This window comes from Microcebus murinus, chromosome 8 (assembly GCF_040939455.1).
Source record: "Microcebus murinus isolate Inina chromosome 8, M.murinus_Inina_mat1.0, whole genome shotgun sequence".
In the NCBI taxonomy this organism is placed as follows: Eukaryota; Metazoa; Chordata; class Mammalia; order Primates; family Cheirogaleidae; genus Microcebus; species Microcebus murinus.
In genome coordinates this window covers 48,769,365-48,792,873 of record NC_134111.1, presented here as the reverse complement: position 1 = coordinate 48,792,873, position 23,509 = coordinate 48,769,365, and the positions used below count along the sequence as shown (strand labels likewise).

Here is a 23,509-nt window from a genome sequence, read left to right as displayed (position 1 = left end):
TATTAAGATTATCTCAAGTTTCAAGGTGGGGAGTTTTGTATTCTTTTTATATAGGCATTAACTGGGTCAAAGAGCTCATTTTAATGTCTCCTTTCAAGATGAAGGCCAATCATCTTAGTTTGCCCGATTTAATCAAAAGCACAGAAGTTGCAGTTGTTGTGTATTGAAACCATGGCCAGAAAAAAAAATAATGTTACAATCAGCCTACATTCCTAGCCCCTACCAGAATTAAAGAATTTCAAAATGTTAGAAGGAAACTTTTTCATCTTCTTGTATCTCCTCATTCTACAGATGAGGAAATAGGCCCAGAGAAGGAACTACCTTACCAGGTCACTCTAACAGTTATTGGAAAAGATAAGAATACAATTCAAGATTTGCTACTTCTTAGTTATATCTACCATCTCACTTCTCCTTGGGGTTTTTACAATTAAAAGAAAAGTATAAAATTCCTTTCTTCACACACATATCTTCCTATTCCTATGAAAACTGAGATTGTAATTCTGAGTCATCTTCTAAATCTATTAATACAATATATCACAACAGTCTTCAGTATTAACTTTAACTAGAAGCAAGAATAACACTCTAATGAGGTCTACCTACCTTTTAAAAATAACACTAAAAAATTGCAGAAAACTTCAATGGAAAACAGGGAATTGGCCAAATAAACATTAATATCTTTCATTATGTTAATACACCATGTTTTCAAAATTTAGTCTTAGTAAGAATGAACTCTAATAATCACTGAGCAGCAAAAATACTTCTCACCCCAGATAAATACTGAAGACACAGGATGAGGAGAATCTATCATCATAATAAAAAAGATAAAAACTAAATAAAGAAGTATTTAATAGCAACTGCATGCATGACATTTAAGAGTTGAAAAATTATATCAAAAAAGCATATTATTAAAATTTTGAATAACAATAGCAAAAAAAATAATTAACTCCTTCTCTGGTATAACACATTTTAAAACTCTAAACTTTGATCTACATTTATAAAAGAGTTTGGAAATGTAAAGCATCATTAAATTTACTTGTAAGTGTGCTGTAATTTCAACCCATGTATAAGAGGCACCCCTGTCTAGTAGGAGCCGGGGAGTCCTGGATTGAATCCAAGCTCTGCACTGGCTATGTGTCCTTAAATTAAATAACCTTAGCTTTATTTTCTATAAAATGGATATGATACCATCTTTTTAGACTATTATATAGTAATAGTAGTTATAGTAATAACATACATCTGCAGTATGTGTGTGTAAATACATATATATGGTATGTTTCCATACATATAGATACATACATGGTTTCTAAGAATTTCAAATATGAAATAAGTTTAATATTTATAAACATGAGGTTTTAAAACTAAAATTAGAGATTATGATAAATCAGAAACATAAGGTTTCCACATAAAACTACCACTCCATAAACAAATATTAACATACATGCTTAACCCTCTTCTCTCTCTTCTCCTTAATTTTTGCTACCACTCTTCCCTGGTTCTCCTCAAGTTCCTTCTCAATTACTTTTTTTTTTTAAAGTAGAGGCTAACTTTTTTTTTTTTTTTTTTTTTTTTGAGACAGAGTCTCGCTTTGTTGTCCAGGCCAGAGTGAGTACCGTGGCGTCAGCCTAGCTCACAGCAACCTCAAACTCCTGGGCTCGAGTGATCCTTCTGCCTCAGCCTCCCGAGTAGCTGGGACTACAGGCATGCGCCACCATGCCCGGCTAATTTTTTATATATATATCAGTTGGCCAATTAATTTCTTTCGATTTATAGTAGAGACGGGGTCTCGCTCTTGCTCAGGCTGGTTTTGAACTCCTGACCTTGAGCAATCCGCCCGCCTCGGCCTCCCAAGAGCTAGGATTACAGGCGTGAGCCACAGCGCCCGGCCCCTTCTCAATTACTTTTATGGGCTCTTCTGTAATCTACTGAACCTTAAAAGGAGACATTTTCCCATAAGAAAGGAAAAGGGATCCCTTTTTAGTCCTCTCATTCAGTATACGCTAATTTACTCAAGCCCATGTCTTCCACTTCTACCTGTAAGTTTACAATTCACAAGGTCTCTAGTAATTCAGATGTTCAACAGGCACCTCAAAATCAATATATCCAAACTAACTTGATTATATAGCCCAACCCAGCTCTAATTTTCATTTCCTTTTATAATTCCTATTTGAATGAATAACAGTACCCATGTGAACATCCAAAAGAAAACTTAGCAGTCATTTCCCATTTCCTTACCCTCCATATCCAACTGATTATCAATCCTATTGGTTCTGCCTCCTATGATCCATCCTATTCTGCTCCACTATGCCACTACATCATTTTTCACCTGGATTAATCAACAGAATGCTCACTCAGCTATATGCCTTTTGTTTCACCCTTCCAATCCCTCTAAACAACACATCTATTCACATTAACTCAATTGGTGAGCCACTATAGGAATGGGCATAGAAAGCCCTCCATGAGTTAGTCCCTAACTTCATTTTCAGATTTATTACTTCTTTTTCTTTTTGAGACAAAGTCTCACTCTGTTGCCCAGGCTAGAGTGCCATAGCATCAGCCTAGCTCATAGCAACTTCAAACTTCTGGGCTCAAGTGATCCTCTTGCCTCAGCCTCCCGAGTAGCTGGGACTACAGGGCACAAGTGATGATGCCTGGCTAATTCGTCTATTTTTCAGTAGGCATGGGGTCTCGCTCTTGCTCAGGCTAGTTTTGAACTCCTGAGCTTAAGTTATCCTCCTACCTCAACCTCCCAGAGTGCTAGGATTATAGACATGAGCCACTGTACCCAGCCCAGGCTTATTTCTTAACCTTTCTTCCTCTCTTTCCCTTCTCAAGTATTCCCCAATGTGTCATGTTGTCACACTCAGTCTTTGCAAGCTGTTCTCTCAGCCAAGAACAGAACCTCCTTGTCCTCTAGGCAAACTCCAGTCATCTTTGAAGAGCCAGTTCATGTGCTCCTCTGTAAGGTATCCTCTGACTGCTTAGAAAGATCTGATCATCCCTTTATGCATTCTCTATACCTTGTTAACTTTATTTTAGCTGCAGCCTTATCATTACTTTTCACATGTTTTCCTCTCCTATTAGATGATGACAGCTCCCTGAAGACAACTGTGTCTTTAGATCTCTGTACCTCCTAGGCTGACACTGTATTTAACATATAATAGGATTTTTAAAAATAGGCTGAATATTATATTTATATAACTATAACATAATCCTATGGAAAAAATCATATAAGCATAAAATTCATGATGGTTTTACACCTTTCCCTTTCTGTCATAATGACACACAGATTCAGTAGCTAAGAAGTAGGCCAATTAATCAGCCCTACTTTCACTGCCCCAAAAGAGACTGACCTCTCAACTTTAACTGCTAAAGCAGTGTTTGACCTACTTGCTCCTACCATCTTCTTTCCCATGCTGGTTGCTGCAACAATTCACCTGGGACAAAGAATTCTATTTTCTGCAATACCTAAATCAAATTTTTACAACTGTGACAAGTCTAAAGTATTATAATGTGCTTAATCACAAGACAGACATATCATTACTGAAACTGAGAAAACATTAAAAAACTGGTATCCTTAAAAAACCGAAGATTTAATAATAAGAACTTAAGAACTCTTAGCTGTAACAAAAAAGATTTAATAATCCCTTCTATCTTTATCAACATCAAGGTAAGAGTATTTTATTAAAAAAAAACTATAACTCCAAATTTATTGTATAATTAAGAGTTATATATATATATGTCTATGAATACTACACACACACACACACACACACACACACACGAAACACTATTATGCCAATTCTTATGACCTCAGGAATACACAAATAAAGAAACCAAACACAAAGTTGTTGTATGTTAAAATCTTTGGATGATGGGAGGTTGTTTGTTGGGTACAATGTGCATTGTTCCAGTGATGAATGCACAGAAGGCCCTGACTTCACCACAATGTAATATATCAATATAGCAAAACTGTACTTGTGCCCTATGAATATATACAAATAAAGAATAAAAAATATTTTTAAATGCTTCTGAAACAGATGTTCATATTCATACTGGTCATTAAGATATAAATACATATTAAAGAGAAGAGTTATCCTTAAAGACTTGGCTATCTTAAATTGTCCTTCTGTTAAAATATACCTAAGGTAAACTTAACTGCATCTGCATTTGTAGATCATTCACGATTTCAGTCTTATCAGTTCAGTCATCACTGGTTAAGTAACTGTCAACGAAAAAAATCGCAACTAGCCAAATGACTGTCTAGTTACTATGAGGGAAAAAATTCTCCAGTTCTCTATAACTGAATAATCAAAGTGAGGAAATGGCTCTGACCCACTTATCCTAGAGTGAATGTAATAGGTATGAGTATACACCTCTCAAAGCACAGCCAGCTTCCCCTGGTTCCTCTGTACATCCCTGAGAAATCAGCCATGGAGAGCTAGGAGGGAACTCCTCAAATGAGGTCTGGGAACACCTCTAAGAAGGGAGTATCTGTAGGACCAAGAGGTTGATACCATGGAGTGACAGGAGCTGACTCATCTCTTTCAATTCCATTACTAAACACTCTAGGCAAGGCAGGGCAGAGAATAAAGTGGCAGTTACAGTAGAATTTTAAAGGGTTAAGAGACGAGTTTAATAATTATTATATATAATAAAATAACATTATATATAAAATACTTTAGTTCATATATCTAATCCCATTTGATCATTACATTAACCATGATAGATATTTTAGATAGTCAATATCATCATCCCCATTTCCACAATAAGATAAAAAGTTAGGTTACTTCCCCAAAGTCCAACAGATAACAAATAGGACTAGAAACCAGGTTTTCTAACTTGAACCCAGTATTCTTTCCAGCACTGTTCTATGTTGTCTCTAGTCAATAAGGGCACATGTGAGTTTGGGAATAGGGTGGGGAAGTTTTTCTTACTTTGGAGAGGTCTTTTCACCATGTAAGAAAGGGAAAATACTGAAGGAAACAGCTGTTTTTGCTACTTTCCATGCTGTATTTCTCTCCTGCCTCCTGGAGTTCCTCTGCCTTCACTCCTAGACACACTATGGTGCTATCCCTCTGGTTACCTCAAGTATCACAAGTATTAATATTAGCTTCATAAAATTGTCCTCCTTCAAGGTTTAAGTGACTAGAAGCCTTCCCCTTTCACCTATACAACACAGCTTGCAATGATATTGGGCAGGAAGAGGTACAATTCTGCTTCTGAATATAGTAGTCCTAAGAAGGGGAAGAGAAAGATCAGTTCTGAGGACTCCTAATTTCCTCCTTAGCAAAGAGGACACATTCCATGAATCCAGGTCTTATTTAAGCACCTCATTTAAAATAGGGGTAGAGGGTGTCCAAGCTAACTGCAGAAGAAAGGAGCTGACCTGCCCTAAGCCAAGTAAGATCACAGGACCCCCCAACTCCCACCCTGCTAGTGGAAATTATTATCTATGGTATTTAGTTCCTGGAATATCCAAATTATAAATACAGAAAGGCCTGGGTAACTGAGCCACAAATCACAGGACCTTTGGAAAGACCTTAAAGAAGAGTTAAAGACACTCTTCTAATTCAAATTTTCATGCCACATTCTTATCCCTCTAGCTCAGGACTCCTGAAATTAACAATGTATGTTGTTCCCAATAGATAAACTTTATGATGGGAATAAATCCTATCCTGTTCTAACCTCATCTCCTAACAGGTCAATAGAATGTTAAGTGCTCTAAAAAAGACTGCGATGGACTGAATGTTTACGTCTCCTCCAAATTCGTGTGTTGAAACCCTAACCCCCAAGGTGATGATATGGTATAGTATGGTAGGGTCTTTGAAAGGTGATTATGTCATGAGAGTGGAGCCTTCATGAATGGGATTAGCACCCTTATAAAAGAGATCCCAGAGAGATCTCTTGCCTCTTCTACCATGTGAGGTTATAGTCAGAAGACAGGTATCTATGAGGAAGCAGGTCCTCCACAGACATGGAATTTGCTGGCAGCTTGATCATAGACTCTATTCTCCAGATCTGTAAGAAATACATTATCTGTTGTGGATAAGCCATCTAGTCTATGGTATTTTGTTATAGCAGCCTGACTAGACTAAGACAAAAAAACCGGTCTGTTCACTTACCCTTACACCCCCAATTTGATAATGATAGTGTTGAAGCAGTAGAAATATTAATGTAGAGATTTATAATCTATGAAGAAACACATACTATAAAATTGAGTTCTTATAACAATCCTCTGGTTGGATATTCTGAGTAACAGAATCCGTGAGGGTAAATAACTTGCTCTAAACCATCTGCCCACTAGTAAAGGATGGAGTCAGGATTCAAACCCAAGCAGTTTGTCCTAAATATCACTCTTTATCTAGTCTACACTATCTTGTCTTTCAATATCGCCATCCTTTAAAAGGCTTACCATAGTCCCTCACCTACCCCAAAAGTACTCCTTATCACTGAAAGTATTTAAGGAGAGAGTAAATGATCAGAATAGTAAATAAATTATGACTAAGCTAGATAACATTTAGACTAGGTGACTTAAGTAAATTTTAGCTCAAAGACTCTGATTTTATTTAGCATGCTAGGTCACTGACAGCTTTTATTTTTCTATTATGCATTACTTAAAATGAAGAGCAAAATAAAAAATACCAAAATCTTCTGAATCTGTAAGCACCACCAAAAGAAAAACACAAAAACCCAAGCCTTGCTGTATTCTATAGTGTATGACTGCAAATTATCTAAGTATAATTCTAAAAGTTGCTAGAGTATAATTTCTAATCCAGCTATTTAACTTTCATGATGAATGTTGATAATGTTAACAAAGAGGAAAAAAGCCTCAGGTTTGCAAAAAAAAAAAAAAAAAAAAAAAAAAGAGTTAACAACAATGAACCTTTTTCAGGACATAAATCATCCAGTCTAATCCAATAATTTTATTTATTTTAAAATTTTTTTATTGTTAATTATTATGGGTACATAATAGTTGTGTATCTTTATAGAGGACGTGTGAATGATACAGGCGTACAATGTGAATTAACTAAATCAGGGTAATTGGAGTATCCATCCACTCAGGGATTTAACATTTCTTTGTGTGAGGAACATTCCAATTCCACTCTTTTAGTTAAAGTACATCGTAACTTATTGCTGATTATAGTCAATTTGTTGTGCTATCAAAGATTGTTTATTCTATCTAACTATAGTTTTATACCCATTAACCATCCCCACTTTATCCCTCCCCTCCTTGCTATCCTTCCCAGCCTCTGGTAATCATCATTCTACTCTCTATTCCCCTGAGATCAATTGTTTTTAATATTTAGCTCCTACATAGGAGTGAGAACATGCAAGATCTGTCTTTCTAGGGTTAGCTCATTTCACTTATCATGTTCTCCAGATTCATCCATGTTGTTGCAAATAGCAATATTTCATTCTTTTTGTGGCTATATAAGATTCCATTGTGTATATGTGCCAAAATTTCTTTATCCATTCATCCACTGATGGACACTTAGGTTGATTCCATTATCTTGGCTATTGTGAACGTGCTACAATAAACGTGAGTACAGATATCTTTTCAATATACTAAATATCCATCCTTTGGATATATACTCAGCAGTGGGATTGCTGGATCATATGGTAGTTCTATTTTTAGTTTTTTGAGGAATCTCCATACTGTTTTCCATAGTGGTTATGCTAATTTACATTCCCACCAATAGTGTACGAGTAACTCAGTAATTTTATAGATGAGGAAACTAAAGCCAAACACATAAAATGTCTTGTCTAAGCACATACTTATGACTTGTAGTTTGATATTGTTTTTTCTACTACACACGTATCTTTTATGTTGGCCTTAAATACACTATGAGACTCAAGCAACTTGCTTGCCAGAACAGAAAACATTTCCAAATACCACAAAATCAGCTTTTCACAATCAAATGTGACAGACCACTAGTCTCAAGAGGCAATTTCCATATTTTGTATTAATTTATATATTTTGATCATTATAATTCAATGGTCAAATTTTCTTCCCTTTTTTATGGTAACAAAACAACAAAAGTTGTGATTCAAACTATTTGTAGAATTCATAATCTTTTATTTTGAAAAAGACCTTAGTAAGCCATCAAGGTCAGAATTTTGCCACTAAGTGCTAAAGAATAAGGCTAGACTACTTAAAAGTAATTTTGTGAAAACTCATCACATATTTAACAATATTTTTATGCAGCACTGCTGCAGGGAGAAATTAATGTCAAAATAATTTTCTGTAATTTTAAATTCACCAAATATTCACTCTTTGAGCAACTAAAACCATTTTAAGTTGCCTCATAGATCTAAGCTGGGTTGGTTGCTATGAATAACCAACACAGGTGAAAGTTATTCACTGTAGTACCTCTGCATCATTTCTTGATAAGATCATAGATTATATCAAAATTAAGTCAGAACTTCCCAAATATAAATGTCAAAACAATAAATGTCAAAGCCTCTCTTGACCAAAGATTTTGATCACTCTACAAAATTATGGAATCCATTTGAGAAATGAACTGTGTGTGGCTTCTCAGTTAAATTATAGTAATAAGCAAAATGTCTCAAGACCCAAAGATATGAAAAAATGTTGTTCTACCTAAAGATAAATAATTTTTATATTATACTCCAATATTAGTAATTTATCAGATGACACCACTGATGGTTTCAACAATTTCTACTTGAAAAATATACTAAGAATATCATGGCAAAAATATGTTGAAAGCATGTGAACTTCTCTAGAATCTAGAGTTTCATATTTACTTTTAAATCACTTGACTGAAGAAATTAACAGTAACTTTAACAAAATATTTTTCTTAATAAAAAGTTATGCCTTCAAGTTTTAGATCTTCTTTGTCCTACATATGTTGCTAATCAAGTTGGTGGTACTTATCAGTATATATACCAACTAGTAAAAAGAAACCTCTAAAGCTCACTTATCTTTCAAAGTTTTACTCAAATGCCATGTCTACCAAAAGCTTCACTGATTCCATCAGACAGATATGATCAGAAACCTCCAAATTTCATAGAACTTCATCCATGGCCTCTTTAGAACTGAACACTTTCTACACTTTCTTACAATAAATTAGCTAGAACCAGTTCCATCTGCTAAACACAAGGTCCTAAACAAAAATAGGATTCGCAGTGAGAAGCTGACAAAAGAAAGCAGACAAGACGAACAGGAGGGTTAGCATGACAGAGCCTATAAAGATCCCAATGCAACAGTATACAGTAGGATGTCTTTGACTATGGACATGGGTAAAAGGTCTTAAAGGTTCCTCATCCTTTGAGATACTGAAAAGCAGGGGATATGTTTTGCATAACTGAATTTAGAGTCACAAGAGGTGGGCTCAAGTGCAAGCTCTGACATTTTACAGCTGTGTGACTTAGCAAGGCAATCAATCACTTTGAACTTCAATTTCCTTTTCTATGAAAGAAAGATAACACCTATTTCACATGGTCATTCTAAAGAATAAATAATTTATGTGAAAGCACTTTATAAACATTAAAACTACAAATGTAAGGTATTATTAAAATACCACAGTATGCTGCTATATGAACTAATTTTGGTCAATTTTTACTATGGAAAAGTTCCCAGAAATAGTTTTAGGACTGAATTTTTATTTTGATTGGACACTGGTAACTTTACCTCTGCTACTTAAAAATTTGTTTAAAGATGTTAAGTATTGAATGGCATTGTTCCACTTCAATTTTGATTTCTCAGTATAAATTTGGCCAATAATATTTTCTGCTTTCAATGTTACAGAAAAAACAATCTTCTCTCCCTCCCACTGTGTGTGCATGTGTCTGTGTGTGTCCATAATTCTATATCAGTCATTACTCAATCCTTTCCAGAAAAAAATTTGTTAAAAGTTTTCCTGACTAGATAAATCTTCAATTTCATCAAGAAGTTGTGATGGGCCGGGCGCTGTGGCTCACGCCTGTAATCCTAGCTCTTGGGAGGCCGAGGCGGGCGGATTGCTCAAGGTCAGGAGTTCAAAACCAGCCTGAGCAAGAGCGAGACCCCGTCTCTACTATAAATAGAAAGAAATTAATTGGCCAACTGATATATATATAAAAAATTAGCCGGGCATGGTGGTGCATGCCTGTAGTCCCAGCTACTCGGGAGGCTGAGGCAGAAGGATCACTCGAGCCCAGGAGTTTGAGGTTGCTGTGAGCTAAGCTGACGCCACGGCACTCACTCTAGCCTAGGCAAGAAAGCGAGACTCTGTCTCAAAAAAAAAAAAAAAAAAAAAAAAAAAAAGAAGTTGTGATGGAACATATTCCAATAATGTGGTATTCTTAAAATGATAAAAAATAAAGATTCTTCACTCACTTGCTTATCAGTGGAACATTTTCTCACTCACTCTCCCCAAAGATATAGAGGAAAAAAAAAACACTTCAAAAATAAGATATTTAAGAGGTAATAAAGAATAATAAAGGGGAAAAGGAAAATACTGTTAGATGAGGATTCCTGAGGAAAAAAAGACAGAATTTTTGTTTAAGAATATCATGGAGGTTACACTGGAATATGAAAAAAAAAATGAGATATTTGCTCTGAGATCCTATGAAACATCACCAATTTAAGTCCTCGTGTTCAACTTAAATTAGGTTTGAATTAGATTTGAATAAATAACAAATACATTAAGTTCATACACTTGTAAGACAGTGGAATTTTATAGAAAATACAATATATACTACATACATGACTTATAAGGCTGTTTTTGTTAATATTAAGATAAGTAACATATAAGCAATTGAACAATAATAAATCATAGAGAAACTAAAAACAATATTAACCTATATTTATGATGAACTTCATCCTGACCTTTTCCATATTAGCACACAGTAAGTATAATTTCTTATTCACTAGAAGGTGAAAAAAAGAGGCAAAAGTCTGGAAGTATCAATTTAACAATTTAAATTAAAACCGGGTCCGGTAACTGAAATGTTGTCATTAGAATTTTATTACTATTTTCTGGATTCTGGATAAATTCATCATTTAGAAGCCCATGGATAAATGTAAATGCCTCAGAGAAAAAATGAGGTAGATTTTCTAAACACAAAACAGAAATCCCTTTATTAAACACTTTCTAATACAATAGTTTCTGGAATTTTATCAACCAATGCCAGACATGAATCAAGAATAAATTAACAAGAAAGAACAATTTAGATAACTGAAATGATAGTATCTACTAATTCAAATAGATTAGAAACTAAAATTCCTATGTGTCAACAACTTTTGCTTTCAAACATACTACTAAAACACTGAGTATAAATAGGGTTTAGATATGTACATCAAGGTGTCAGTGTAATACTAAATACTGGTAAAATATACTAATTACTTGGTACAAAACCTTAAGTTCTAGGAATCAAGTGACAATCCACAATAAAATATCAAATCTAATACAACTTATAGGAATTTTAAAAATAAATAAGTTGAAATTTCACAGTTTGCATTTTTATGTTAGAAATTTTAAGGTGCTTTTGATTATTCCTTTGCTCTGAAATCCAAAATTACTTAAACTTTCTGAAGTTATTTCAAAAGCAGTATGTATTGGTAATTTTTAATAATTATTATTTTTAGTATTTAAGAAAATATATTCATTTTTCAAAAGAATTCATTATGTGTCTTAAACAAATTTTATTTCTATACCAATCACGTTAGGTAATATTCAATTCCAGTGATACGGGCCAATAATGAGCTATATTGTGACATCAAATAACATTACTCCTAGTGCTCACATTAACTCTCTAAACAATGACTAAACAGTAATAGCATCTAAATCACATTCATAAAAAATCTACATTAACTTCCTAATTACTCTTTCTCAAATATACCTTTACTTATAAAACAGTATTAAAGAATCATTTTATAATATAAAGTATATGTATAAATAAAAGTAAATATCCACAATTTTAATATATTTTAATACATACATCAAAATACATCACAAATATCTTCATTAATTAATAACAATATAATAGAAATCTGTAGACAACATAAACTGTCATTATAAAAAGATTTTCTTAAATCAACTCACTGTAAAAAAAATTCTTTAAAAGAATTTAAGTTTTAGGACAAATTTTTTATTGCTGCAAATAATACAGTGTTTTAATTTTGAATATGCAAACTTGCTCAATTAGTATGACATTTATTTACTAAATAATCATAGTCTAGAAAGAGCTAAATGATTCTTCTAGACACAAGATGTTAAAGTATATATAGCATAAGCAGAATTTGAAAATAAACCAAAAGACTATTTTGCCTGTATATGCTTTCAAAAATGACATAGATTTTTTTTTAATGTAGCACTATTTAGTACTTACTTAAACAAGACCTTTTGCCAGCTGTGCTTGCACCACCTGAACACAAATTGCCTCCTCGATGAATCAATTCAAGTTCCAAATTGGTTCTGTAAGTAATGCATTACAATATAGCTCAGTCATTAGTCTGAAGAGATTGTTTTTAATTTGCTTTATCGACATGTCTGAATCAACCTAAATAATAAAGTTCTTCAACTTTATTATTTGCAAAACCACAGTTTATACAGTATCATTAATAATATTTTATCTGATATTTAGAAATTAAAAAACCAGTTTATCCATCCTTACTTGTATGTTCATATTCATACCTGCAAAAAATTGCACATATCATGGTTTAATTGTTGCAAAGTCCTAACTGTTGGCAAATGTTAAAAACTAGGCCTTAAGGAAAAAACCTGCAACATGTTTCATAAACCTGCATGAGAATCTGATCAAAGAATTTGTACTCCAACTGTCAGCCACTGGATAGGTGTTTACTGTCATATAAAACACAAGGAAGGGCATACCAATTTTTCTATCAGAGAAATAGTTATCACTCATTGGAGCTTAGATGGTATCTGGAAATCAATATTAAGAAACAAAATCACTAATATTGAAGTGGTTATGAACAACACATATAATTAACAGCAGTCTCTTTTATGGACTTCTAAAACTATTAATACAATTTCATTCAAATGTATAACTACTGACATGGTTAAATATCAGTACTGTTCATACAGATCTGAAATTGGAAGGTATTTAGTAATGATTAGCTTACAGAATAGCAGTAATTAATAAATACACACTTCAAAAATCAAACTAATGCAGAATCTAAAGATTTACTCCAAAACAGTAACAATAAAAGAACCAGTTATGCCAAAATTATAAAAAAACTGAGAGATTATTTATATTATATTTTACTTCAACAGTATTAATAAACTTATACATATCTTTTTTTATAGCTCAAACTGAATTAACTAGTTTATATCCAAGATATGCATTTGACACTGATAGTGAGATATCCTCCCCTTAAAAAAAGGCATTTTCAAGCTTACTTTCTGCAAGTGAATTAAAAAAAAAGACCACTATCCTATTTCATTTAAAACAAACATTTTGAATTGGTTTGGTTGTATTTTGAACACAGAATGTTTTGAAATTATATTTTCATATATTTACTCATAAATACAAACTGTTAAAAATATTAATATTCCTAAGTCTGTACATTTGCCACCCATTTCTAAAGGAATGTTTTAATCCTCTCTACTCAGGGGGGGAAAAGCAATTTAACATTGATAATGTTCCTGCTCAGAGCTCCATCTGGTTGCTGCTGATAAGGGCATCTGTGTGACAAGGGAATTTTCCACCCTTCAGGCGATTTGCATTGCTCACTGAACTTCTAAAAACCTACCAGCAAGGAAGCAGGGACAAGGATTTCATATTAGTGGACAGAAAGCGAGCGGAGGCCAGCATGTGTTCCTTCATCAAGGGAATATAAATGAGATCAATACATTTTGTTTTCACAAATCTTCTGTTGCCTAATCTGTAGAAAAAAATTAATGGCTATATTCTCTTTAAAAAACTAAGATTTCCTAGATAGCACTTTTAAGAGAGCTAACCAGAAATATGAACAATTCTTACAAATGAATGTCAGAACCAGAATGTCAACATATATTTCACCATATTTGCAAAATTATTCATTAAAACATAAATATAAGAAAAATTCTGTTTATTCAATCACCAGACATGAAACTTTAAAGGATGACAAACATATTATTAGGAATTTCATTTTAATGACAACTTGGGAAAAAAAGACTGCTAAATCTAATTATTTCAGATTATGGTTGGAAAATCTCCTACACAACTTTCCTTCTGAGTTAAAAAACAAAAACTACCTAACCAAAGGGTTATTGTGCAATAATATCTAGGATTTTATTTTTTTTTATTCTTTTGATTTTTTTCTTTTTTTAGAAAGGGGGTTTTCCTATGTTGCCCAGGATGGATTTGAACTCCTGGGCTCAAGTGATCTTCCCACCTCAGCCTCCAGAGGAGCTGGGAATACAGGCACATGCCACCATGCCCAGCAATATCTAAGATTTTAAAAATCAATATGGTCCTAACCCTTAAGTTTTCCTTATTTCATTTATATCAAAATTGATCCTTTGAGACTTGCTAGAGTATATAAGAAACAAATGGGCCGTGTACCCCATGTCTATCTTGCCTCTCTGTTAAAGATCTCCATACAATATTCCCTAACATCACCCTCCTCAATGGATGATGCAAAAATAAAGATATGCTGGAAGCGGGAGTTTTCTGAGTTTTTCATTCTTAAAGAAAAGTGGACTATCCTATATTTTATAAAACAAAATATACTCAAATTAGTTTGAAATAAAAAAAGAAGAGAAAATCTCTACATTTGAAAGAATGATGAGAAGGCTTAAAGCCTATCATAGAGGCCAGCTGGATACATATCCATATAAAACCCCTCTAACTATTGCTTCAGCTTCTTTTTGTATGACCAAAGTCTGCTTTCCCCTCAAACCCTCTTTGGCACTAACTTCTATTTTTAGAGCTATAATTTGAAAAACAAGATCTGGGTTCAAGGCCTGCCTGAGCCTACTACTTAATGGCTGAGCAAGTTACTCAATTTCTCCAAGAAAAACTTTATCTTTATCCATTCCACAGCCTATATTATACAAGATGCAGCTCAAGTTCTGACTCCTCCAAGAAGCTTTCCTAGGACAGGAAAGAAAGACTTCTGCATACTTTATATTTCAATTTGTCATTTTCCTTTTTGAAGTTCTATAGCACTTTTTCTGTATGACATTTTAAAAATCAAATTATATTATGTTTTATATAGATTGATGTATATTAGCTTGTTTCTCCAACTTAACTGTAAATTTCTGGAGAGCAGGGACCATTTCATATATAGCTTCTAAATCCTCAATGGTACCTATCAAAGTGCTAAAAAGAAAAAAAAATTTATATATAACCAATTATAAGATTCTCTTTAGTCCCTGCAGTTTCTTTTCTTTCTTTTAGTGGCCTTCCATTCCCTTAAACCCAGCAGTAAACCAAAAAAATAAAAAATAAAAAAAAAACAAGGATCGTTTTAGGAAAGATTTTTTTTCTTTTTAAAAGGATTCTTAATTTGGTATTTGTGTTTAGTGAACATTCCCCTTTGTTCTGAACACAATTAGTTTACAAAGTTTAGACCTACAATGTTTCATCATCTTTCCATTTTCCTCACTATATACAGGCCAAGTGCTACCCACCAGTACCTGTAGGCTATATGTAACTTAGGTCCAAAAATCCTTAGAAAAAAAATCAGTTACTGAAATACATGTCATTCATTGTTTCAAGAACGAAATAATGAATTGGTATTGAGGTGAAGAAAGCTTTCTTCTCCAATATTAACTTTCCATTTTCCATTTTAATGACTGATTTTGCAACAGAATGGAAATGATGGAAATATATTAATACTTGAATGTAGTGATTTTGATTAATTTTAAAATTAATTTAATTTTAAAAAGATATTCCAACAGTTTCTTCTTTGTTGCCCTCAGAAAAACCTCCAAGGCTTTACCTTGCAAATAAAATTAAAAGAAAAAAAATATATATGTATTATCCTATCAAAAAAAATGAGCTCTAAAACTGAGTAGAAATACTTTGTTTTTAAATATCAAAAATGTAAGCTCCCTGTAGAGCAAACAAAATTACTTATTCAGCTGGGAGAAATTCAACTCTAAGAAACTAGGGTTGTATTCCACTCAAAATACTAATGCTAAATACAAATAAACTTGAAAGTTCTAATGACTTATACATTTAAGAGTCATGGAATTTAATTCAAAAGTTAAATAATTCAAAGTAAGTTTGTGGCTAAATATTTTACTTAAATATTTAAATATTCCTAAACATTTTAATGCTCACCTTTTAGGAATAAATATTTCTGTAACCATAAATATTTATGGAATAAGTTTTATGTTAGGCATAAAATAAAGACCTTGTTTCCTATTTTGAGAAAATTACATCCCATTAAAATAGGATATAACTTATTTTTCCTTGATTCATGTTTTATTCATTTTTGAGTCACCTTGTTTTTTGTTTTCTTTTTAATAACTAAGTAAAACTTAGGGCACGCAACCTCACTGGGAGAACCAAACGTCCTAGGTAATTCCAACCAAAAGATAATAAGGCTTTTTAAGTTTTATTTACTTTCACTTTCAGAATTATTTTGTTGCTTTAGAGTTTATCTTTAGGGATGAGAAAAGGATGAGAGGAGGGAGTATATTTTCTGTTTTTCTACCTACATCCTTAATAAAACAATTCACATCTGTCTCTGCTTCTGCTTATCTACAAAACAGAAAAACCAAAATGTGTTGATCGAAAAGATCTTTCATGATCATTCCAAGTTGCATTCTATAAATTATTTATATATTTAAATCAATAAATGGGGATCTAAAACTTCTACTATATTATATTTACATCAATTATTTGATTTATCATACTATAGGAAAATTCCATGTACAGATCATGTCAACCAGAATTTTCTAAGGTCAACACTAATAAAATCAAAAGCATAAATACATGAGCAACATAAGTGTGTTTGTGTGTGTGTGTATAAATACATATAGCATGAATGAGTTTGGTCTATATTCAACCCAATCTTCTACAATGCTATAAGCACAATATTGCACAGAAGGTCTGTAAAATCTTGAAACTCTGGCAAAATGGAACTATATTCAGTTTTCACATAAAGTATCTTTTATTGCAAGCATGCAATAATTGGGAACTCTCCAGAAATAAAATATTAAATTAACTATCATGTCTTCCCCTAAAGCATTCTGGATAAACAAAACCAGTAGCCTAAGAATATGCAGATTAGAAAGTTACTTTCCAATCCATCAGATACTTTTACATCAACCCATGTCCAGCATTTGCATTCTCAGACCAAGGACTAATGTTTCTTATCTTAAGCTTTAATCTGCTTGCTGCAAGTTTTCTAAGACTGGTTCCATTTTCCTGTGTTCTAAATGCTACATACATATAGTTCACTTATTCTTTTGTTACTTTCTGCTCTAGGAGTGGGGCAGAGAGAGCAGCCATGATGAAATGTACATATAAGAGAGCCTATAAAAGCTAAACACAGGAGAACAAGAGAAGGACAGTAATTCAAAAAACACTAACCCTTGTCTGAAGAGATCTTAATTCTAGTCCTACTGTGCCACTAACTTGCTGCATGGCTTCAAGTCACATTATCTCTCTAAATCCTACCTATTACTGTCCTATCCAGACAATAAAGCATGCTTCCAGAGATACACAGGGGTCTAAAATATCATTTTAACAGAATGTGTTTACAATTGTGTAAATGTGTTTTCTAATTGTGTCTGCTTCTCCCCTATTCACCTCTTCTATGGTTCTCCGTTTTTACTCAATTAAATTCTCCAAAATTCCTGTTTAGAGCTATTCCTTAGGTATTGAACAAAATCAATTAGACCAATCTTTCCTAATTTGAAACCTGAGAAACATTTCTGGTTTTTTTGAGACCCCCTACTCAGTACAAATAGAGGCTTAGGACATGACTGATCACTCACTTCCTCTCCCATATCTGATTTTCTAAACTACTTGTAGTCTTTTAGGATATTACTAGATCTTTCACTAGTTTAAAACAAACAAAAGAAATTCTTCTACTTCTTACAGTTCTTATTTTTCCATAAATCAAAGTATTTAACATACTATAATGTTTTAGCTCCCATACTATAATGTTTTATCACTTTTGATAAGTCTCCATATGTAATACTCACATGCTCTAAGGTACATATCTGTCCCAAAATATTAGTAACATACTTTCTCCACATGTCCTATAATGCTTAGTTATAACACTGACCCAAATATTTCATTAAAATAAAAACTGTTTACGAAATAAAGGAAAACTACACAGTTACAGTCCTCCTAGGAGATACTAAAACTAGCCATAATTTCAACCAATATGAAAAATATGCACTCTTTCTTTAAATGTTAAAGGCAATAAATAAAACAAAGATTTATTAAGCAATAAAACCAACTATTAATAACTAAATACAAAAGTATATACTATATATACCTACCTAGCAACAGAGTACATAAAGAGAAAATCATTGTCTGGTGAGCCCGGCGTCTTGCTATAGTCTCTATATTTCTTCTGAGTGGTATTTTTTATATCTTTCATTACAGATTCCATTTCTTTACTTAAATTGGTTTCTGACTATAAAAAATGAAAAAATATGTATAAAGTTCATATTCATGTTAATAATTATCTAAAACTGGAATGTTTATCATATGAACATACTAGGAAATTAAAGAAGTCAAAACAGATATAACATTAACTATCCACTATAAGCATACTTAGCACACAAAGATAAAACCAATCAAAAAATACTCCCTCTTATAAAGCAGTATTTTATTCTAATTCTATATTGTGATTGATAACACTATAATCCACCTATGAATTAACCACATAAAATACTCTAAACTAGTGAGTGGATGTCATTAAAATAATATTTTAGAACAAAGTTTCCATGTCTATAAAAACCCTGACTTTCATTTAAATTCATTTTTCAAGGAATAATATCAACATCCCTTACTTTAAGCTTATTTTAAACACACAAAAATTTAAATTTATAAAAGAAAAATCACAATTCTAAAATTAGTCTTCACTTGAGGAAGGCAATTGCCAGGTAAGGAATCTTTCTAGGTTTAAAGTATGCATTTCTGTTTCAAAAGTCAACTATCCATAGCTTTCATATGTTTACTATATAAATCAGGCACAGCTGTCATTTCTCTAAGAGATCATATCATAAATGTATAGTGAAGGTGAAATACTTTAAGAATTTAAACCAAATAAATCATACTGGATGGGATAAAAGATGAGTTCACTTATACCAAACCACACAGTAAAGTAGACTGACTTATCATGAATGGTTCAATCAATTACACAATATTTTATGTCTCTAATATAAAGACACACGGTAAATACATAAATGTGTGTATGTGTGTGTAAGTATATCTTAATCCTAATATACTTAATGGGTGTATTTTTAAATTATTAGATTGTGCTTTATATTGCAATATATATACATATATATATAATGCAACGTGTGTTTGTTTTGCTTTGCCTTTAAATATTTCAACATCTTAAAAGAGTCTACTCATATCTAAGAATACAGGAGATCTTGATCTGGAACATGTATATTAAAACTATAACAATTTAGACTAAGGATATTGTCCTCAAGATACAGGGCTGAAAAGAAAAGTATAGCCTTTGATAATAATCTGTTCTACTACTTTCACTTAAGCACAAACAGAAGAGAAAAACTTCTAAAAGCAATTTCTGCTAAATATATAAAGGTCCAGAGAAATTTATAAACTGAATGAAAATGAAAATGAAAATGAAAGCTGAAAAGCAGAATGGAGGTAACCAGGGTATTTCTGCCTTACACTGATGCTTACTGGGAAAGCTCCCGGCCGTCCCTGAAGCTCCTCCACTTCCTTTATGAGATCTTGTATGCTCCTGTTGCTAGGACGTTGCCAAAGGTTATTTTCCACATTGCTTCCAGGATAACAAGGAAGAACACTATTAGCAAACTGCCTGCAGAGGGGACATGTGAATTCTCCTTTGTCCACTGAGAAGCCCTGAAGAACCTGGTCATTCTAAAAGATGAAATAAACATACGGATGTATGATGCACACATTTACAGAAAACAAAAATTACAACACCACATTTTATAGTAAATTAATGAACCATACAAAAAAAGACATCCTTAATATATGTCATAAAGAAATAAACAAAATCCTGAATCACTTAACTGTTGAAGCTTACCAAATCACTTCTTACATCATAGTAATTATGTAACACTTGCCCTCACCAATGAACTGCTTAAGTATCTCACTCTTCTCTCAGTATGAAAGATTCAAATAATGATGCAATCAATCTGAAATGTGGATTTAAGATAAAAAATAACTCAAAAAGCCAGCCACATTGAAGTGTATCACCTTCCTCTTACCCCAGCTATGTTTTCTTAATCTTGGCTGTGAGTCAGTAAGTCACTAGGGGTAGGATTCTCCCAGTGCTCATGTTCTTTGATACAGGACAGATAGCTTTTCAGAGTAAATTAAGCCTAAAAAAAGTGACACTTCTAAGATGTCTAACTGCTAAACATAACTGATTAGACAACTGATTTAGTGCTTGTTTCACTATATCTTGCATGTCAAGTACTTTTACTAAAAGAACTGAATTCTATTTTTTACTTTTTGACATTAATTTTTTAAGTCCTTAAAAATATAAGAACGTATCTTCTTCAAGTCTACAAACACTAAGCTCCTACTACGTACCAAATGCTGTGCCAGGTGATGAAGAATTAAGATACATTTTCTCTTCTTAAGGTACTTACAATTTAAAAGCAAAATTAGACAAATCAATTATAATGTGATAAATGCAACAAAAGATAAGGCTTCCCAGAGAAGGAGCCTTGTGTGCTAAATTTTTAAGACATACATGAACAGTGTACTAGAAGGTTAGAGCAAGGGTCCTGGTCACAGATGAACATTCTGTGATAAGCTTCTTTATAGCCTTAATTCCAAAGAATTCTACGTCCTCTTCCTTGTTGTAATTGAAACTAGGTTCTTTCCTGAAGCCTCCCCAGAAGCCCTCTCAACTCATTCTCCCACATCCCTCATACCTCAGCACCCTCATCTCCAGTGCTGGCCTAAAATCACTACTCCTGCATTCTCTTGTCATTGTGGCTCATGTCATTTTGCAATACAGTTCTTTTCCTTCCTTTTCACTGTCACCCACTGCCTTCAATCACTGAAGTCTTTGTTACCCTAGATTAGTTTTCCTCATAACTCCAAGTCCTGCCATCCTCCTACACAACTTCAGTGTATATGTGAACAATTTTATACTTAGTCCATCAGCTCCTTGAACTCATCAGCTCCTATGGCTTTGACCTACCTCTACTCTACTCCAGCATCTGTTACCGTGACCATACTCTTGTCCGATAATGACCAAAAACTGTTCCATATATGAAAATATTAAATTCAAACACCTTACATTCTACCAACTCCTATCTCCTTTACTCCCTTCTTTTTCTCCCAATTTATCAAGTCTTTTCTATATACCATGTCTACACACCATGATCTATTACTTCAAAAACTCTTGGCAATACTACCCACTCCCCCTCCAAATATACTTCCATCATTCATATCTAACAAAACCTTCATACAAAATTAACCCAATGTCTTCTCTAATTCTACACTCAAACTGAGTGCTGTCAGAGAAAAATGAAATGCCTTCTTGCTACAAACTGTTTCCAACCTCAAGTGAGCCCTGAATACTGCCTGGCAATCTTTCTCCAAAATCCTAGGAAGCACTTTCTCACCCAATTCCAAAGTGGTTTTTCAAACCACTTCCTCACTTATCAAGGCCATCAACTACCACACTCTGGCTCCTTTTACTCTAAGAGTATGAGGCTATCACCTTCTACTTCAGAGAAGAGAGCCATGGCAGCTCCTTCAGCTTCTTGCCTTTTCCCACTTTTAATTAATAAATCCTATCAGTCCTTCTATTCACTTTCTCCTTTTTACCCACTTTGCTAATCTCTAACTAGCCTCCCAAACACACCACTGCATGACCTAATGTGTATAATGTCTAATGTGAGATTTTGTTCCCTCCTCCCCCTCATGCTCCACCTATAGTCTCTCTCACCAAGTCCAGAAGACCATCCTTCTAAATATATTTCAAATATACAACCTCCTCCCCATCTCTACTGCCATGATTAAGGCCAAGCCACAATCACCTCTTACTTTCTAAATGATACCACCACATTCTTTCTTACCCTTCTGCAATCCCTTCTCCACATAATTGTCGCAATGACTTTTTTTAGACATGTCATATCTCTGCTTAAGAGCCTTTAATGGCTTTATCTAAAGAATCTATATAAAGTCCAAATTCTTTACATGAACCCCACAAGGCCCTTTACAGTCTGACCCCTACTTACTTCTCCTGTCTCATCTCTCATCACTCAAGCACTTTACCCCATCAAATGTTCTGGCACCTAACAGACATTCCAGTAAGATCCTGTGTATATGCCTTAAAAATTAGCACATATACTGCTAGTTTATTTATTTGTCTATCTTACATAATACATAGTAAATTCCTTGAGCAAAGGAATGTGCCTTATTTCCTGCTGTATCCCCAATGACTATCACAGTATCTGGAACACTGTAGACTCTGAATAAATATTTGTTGAATGAATGGTTGAAAATAGGGATATGAAAATGCACAGTGTGCTTAAGGAACTATTAATTAGCTTATTAATGATGAACTGATGGAAGATAAAGCTAAAGCAACAGGCAAGCCCAGATTATGGAGTGCCCGAATGCCATTTAGAGAAGACTGAACTTGATCCTAGCAGGAGAAAGCCAGAAAAGAATTTTTAAGCCAACTGTACATGTCATCAGATTTACATTTTACAAAGATAATGTATAAATTGGACTTGGAGTGAAGAAATCAATAAGAAAGCAATTCCAGTAGTCAAAATGAGAGATGAAGGCATATACAAAAAAGTAGCAATGGGAATAATGAAAGTAGAATAAAGTCAAGCAAGGCCGGGCGCGATGGCTCACACCTGTAATCCTAGCACTCTGGGAGACTGAGGCGGGCGGATTGCTCAAGGTCAGGAGTTTGAAACCAGCCTGAGCAAGAGCGAGACCCCATCTCTACTAAAAAGAGAAAGAAATTAATTGGCCAACTAAAAATATATAGAAAAAATTAGCCAGCCATGGTGGCGCATGCCTGTAGTCTCAGCTACTCGGGAGGCTGTAGGATCGCTTAAGCCCAGAGTTTGAGGTTGCTATGAGCTAGGCTGATGCTAGGGCACTCTAGCTCAGGCAATAGAGTGAGACTCTGACTCAAAAAAAAAAAAAAAGAAACACATTAATGAGAGTGAAAATAAGAAAATGTAAAGAATAATCACATAAGATGATATGGTAGGTTATTAAAACTTAATATTTTATAGCTAGAGTATCAAAATCTAAACTGCAGCCATGGAAGTCAGTTGCTAACATGAAGTAAAAAAATGAAAATCCCTCAAGTTGAAGAGAAACAATGAGGCTGTATAATTGATACGTGATCAAAATCACTCAACATAAGATAGAATTGGAATAT

At 33.5% G+C, this 23,509-nt stretch overlaps 1 protein-coding gene across 4 annotated transcripts in view; it reads right to left on the bottom strand.

Moving 5' to 3' along the window:
* The window catches only part of UBR3 (ubiquitin protein ligase E3 component n-recognin 3), a 192,554-nt gene that overhangs the window by 41,996 nt on the left and 127,049 nt on the right, over window positions 1-23,509 (bottom strand). For 2 of the 4 annotated variants that reach the window (XM_020288393.2, XM_020288397.2), the window contains 3 exons: window positions 19,783-19,995; window positions 18,414-18,550; window positions 12,334-12,419 (listed from right to left, as the gene is read on the bottom strand). In XM_020288393.2, coding sequence (XP_020143982.1) covers window positions 12,334-12,419; window positions 18,414-18,550; window positions 19,783-19,995 — 436 coding nt within the window. The remainder of the gene's footprint in view (window positions 1-12,333; window positions 12,420-18,413; window positions 18,551-19,782; window positions 19,996-23,509) is intronic. The other 2 variants (XM_020288395.2, XM_020288398.2) reach the window with 1 other exon arrangement.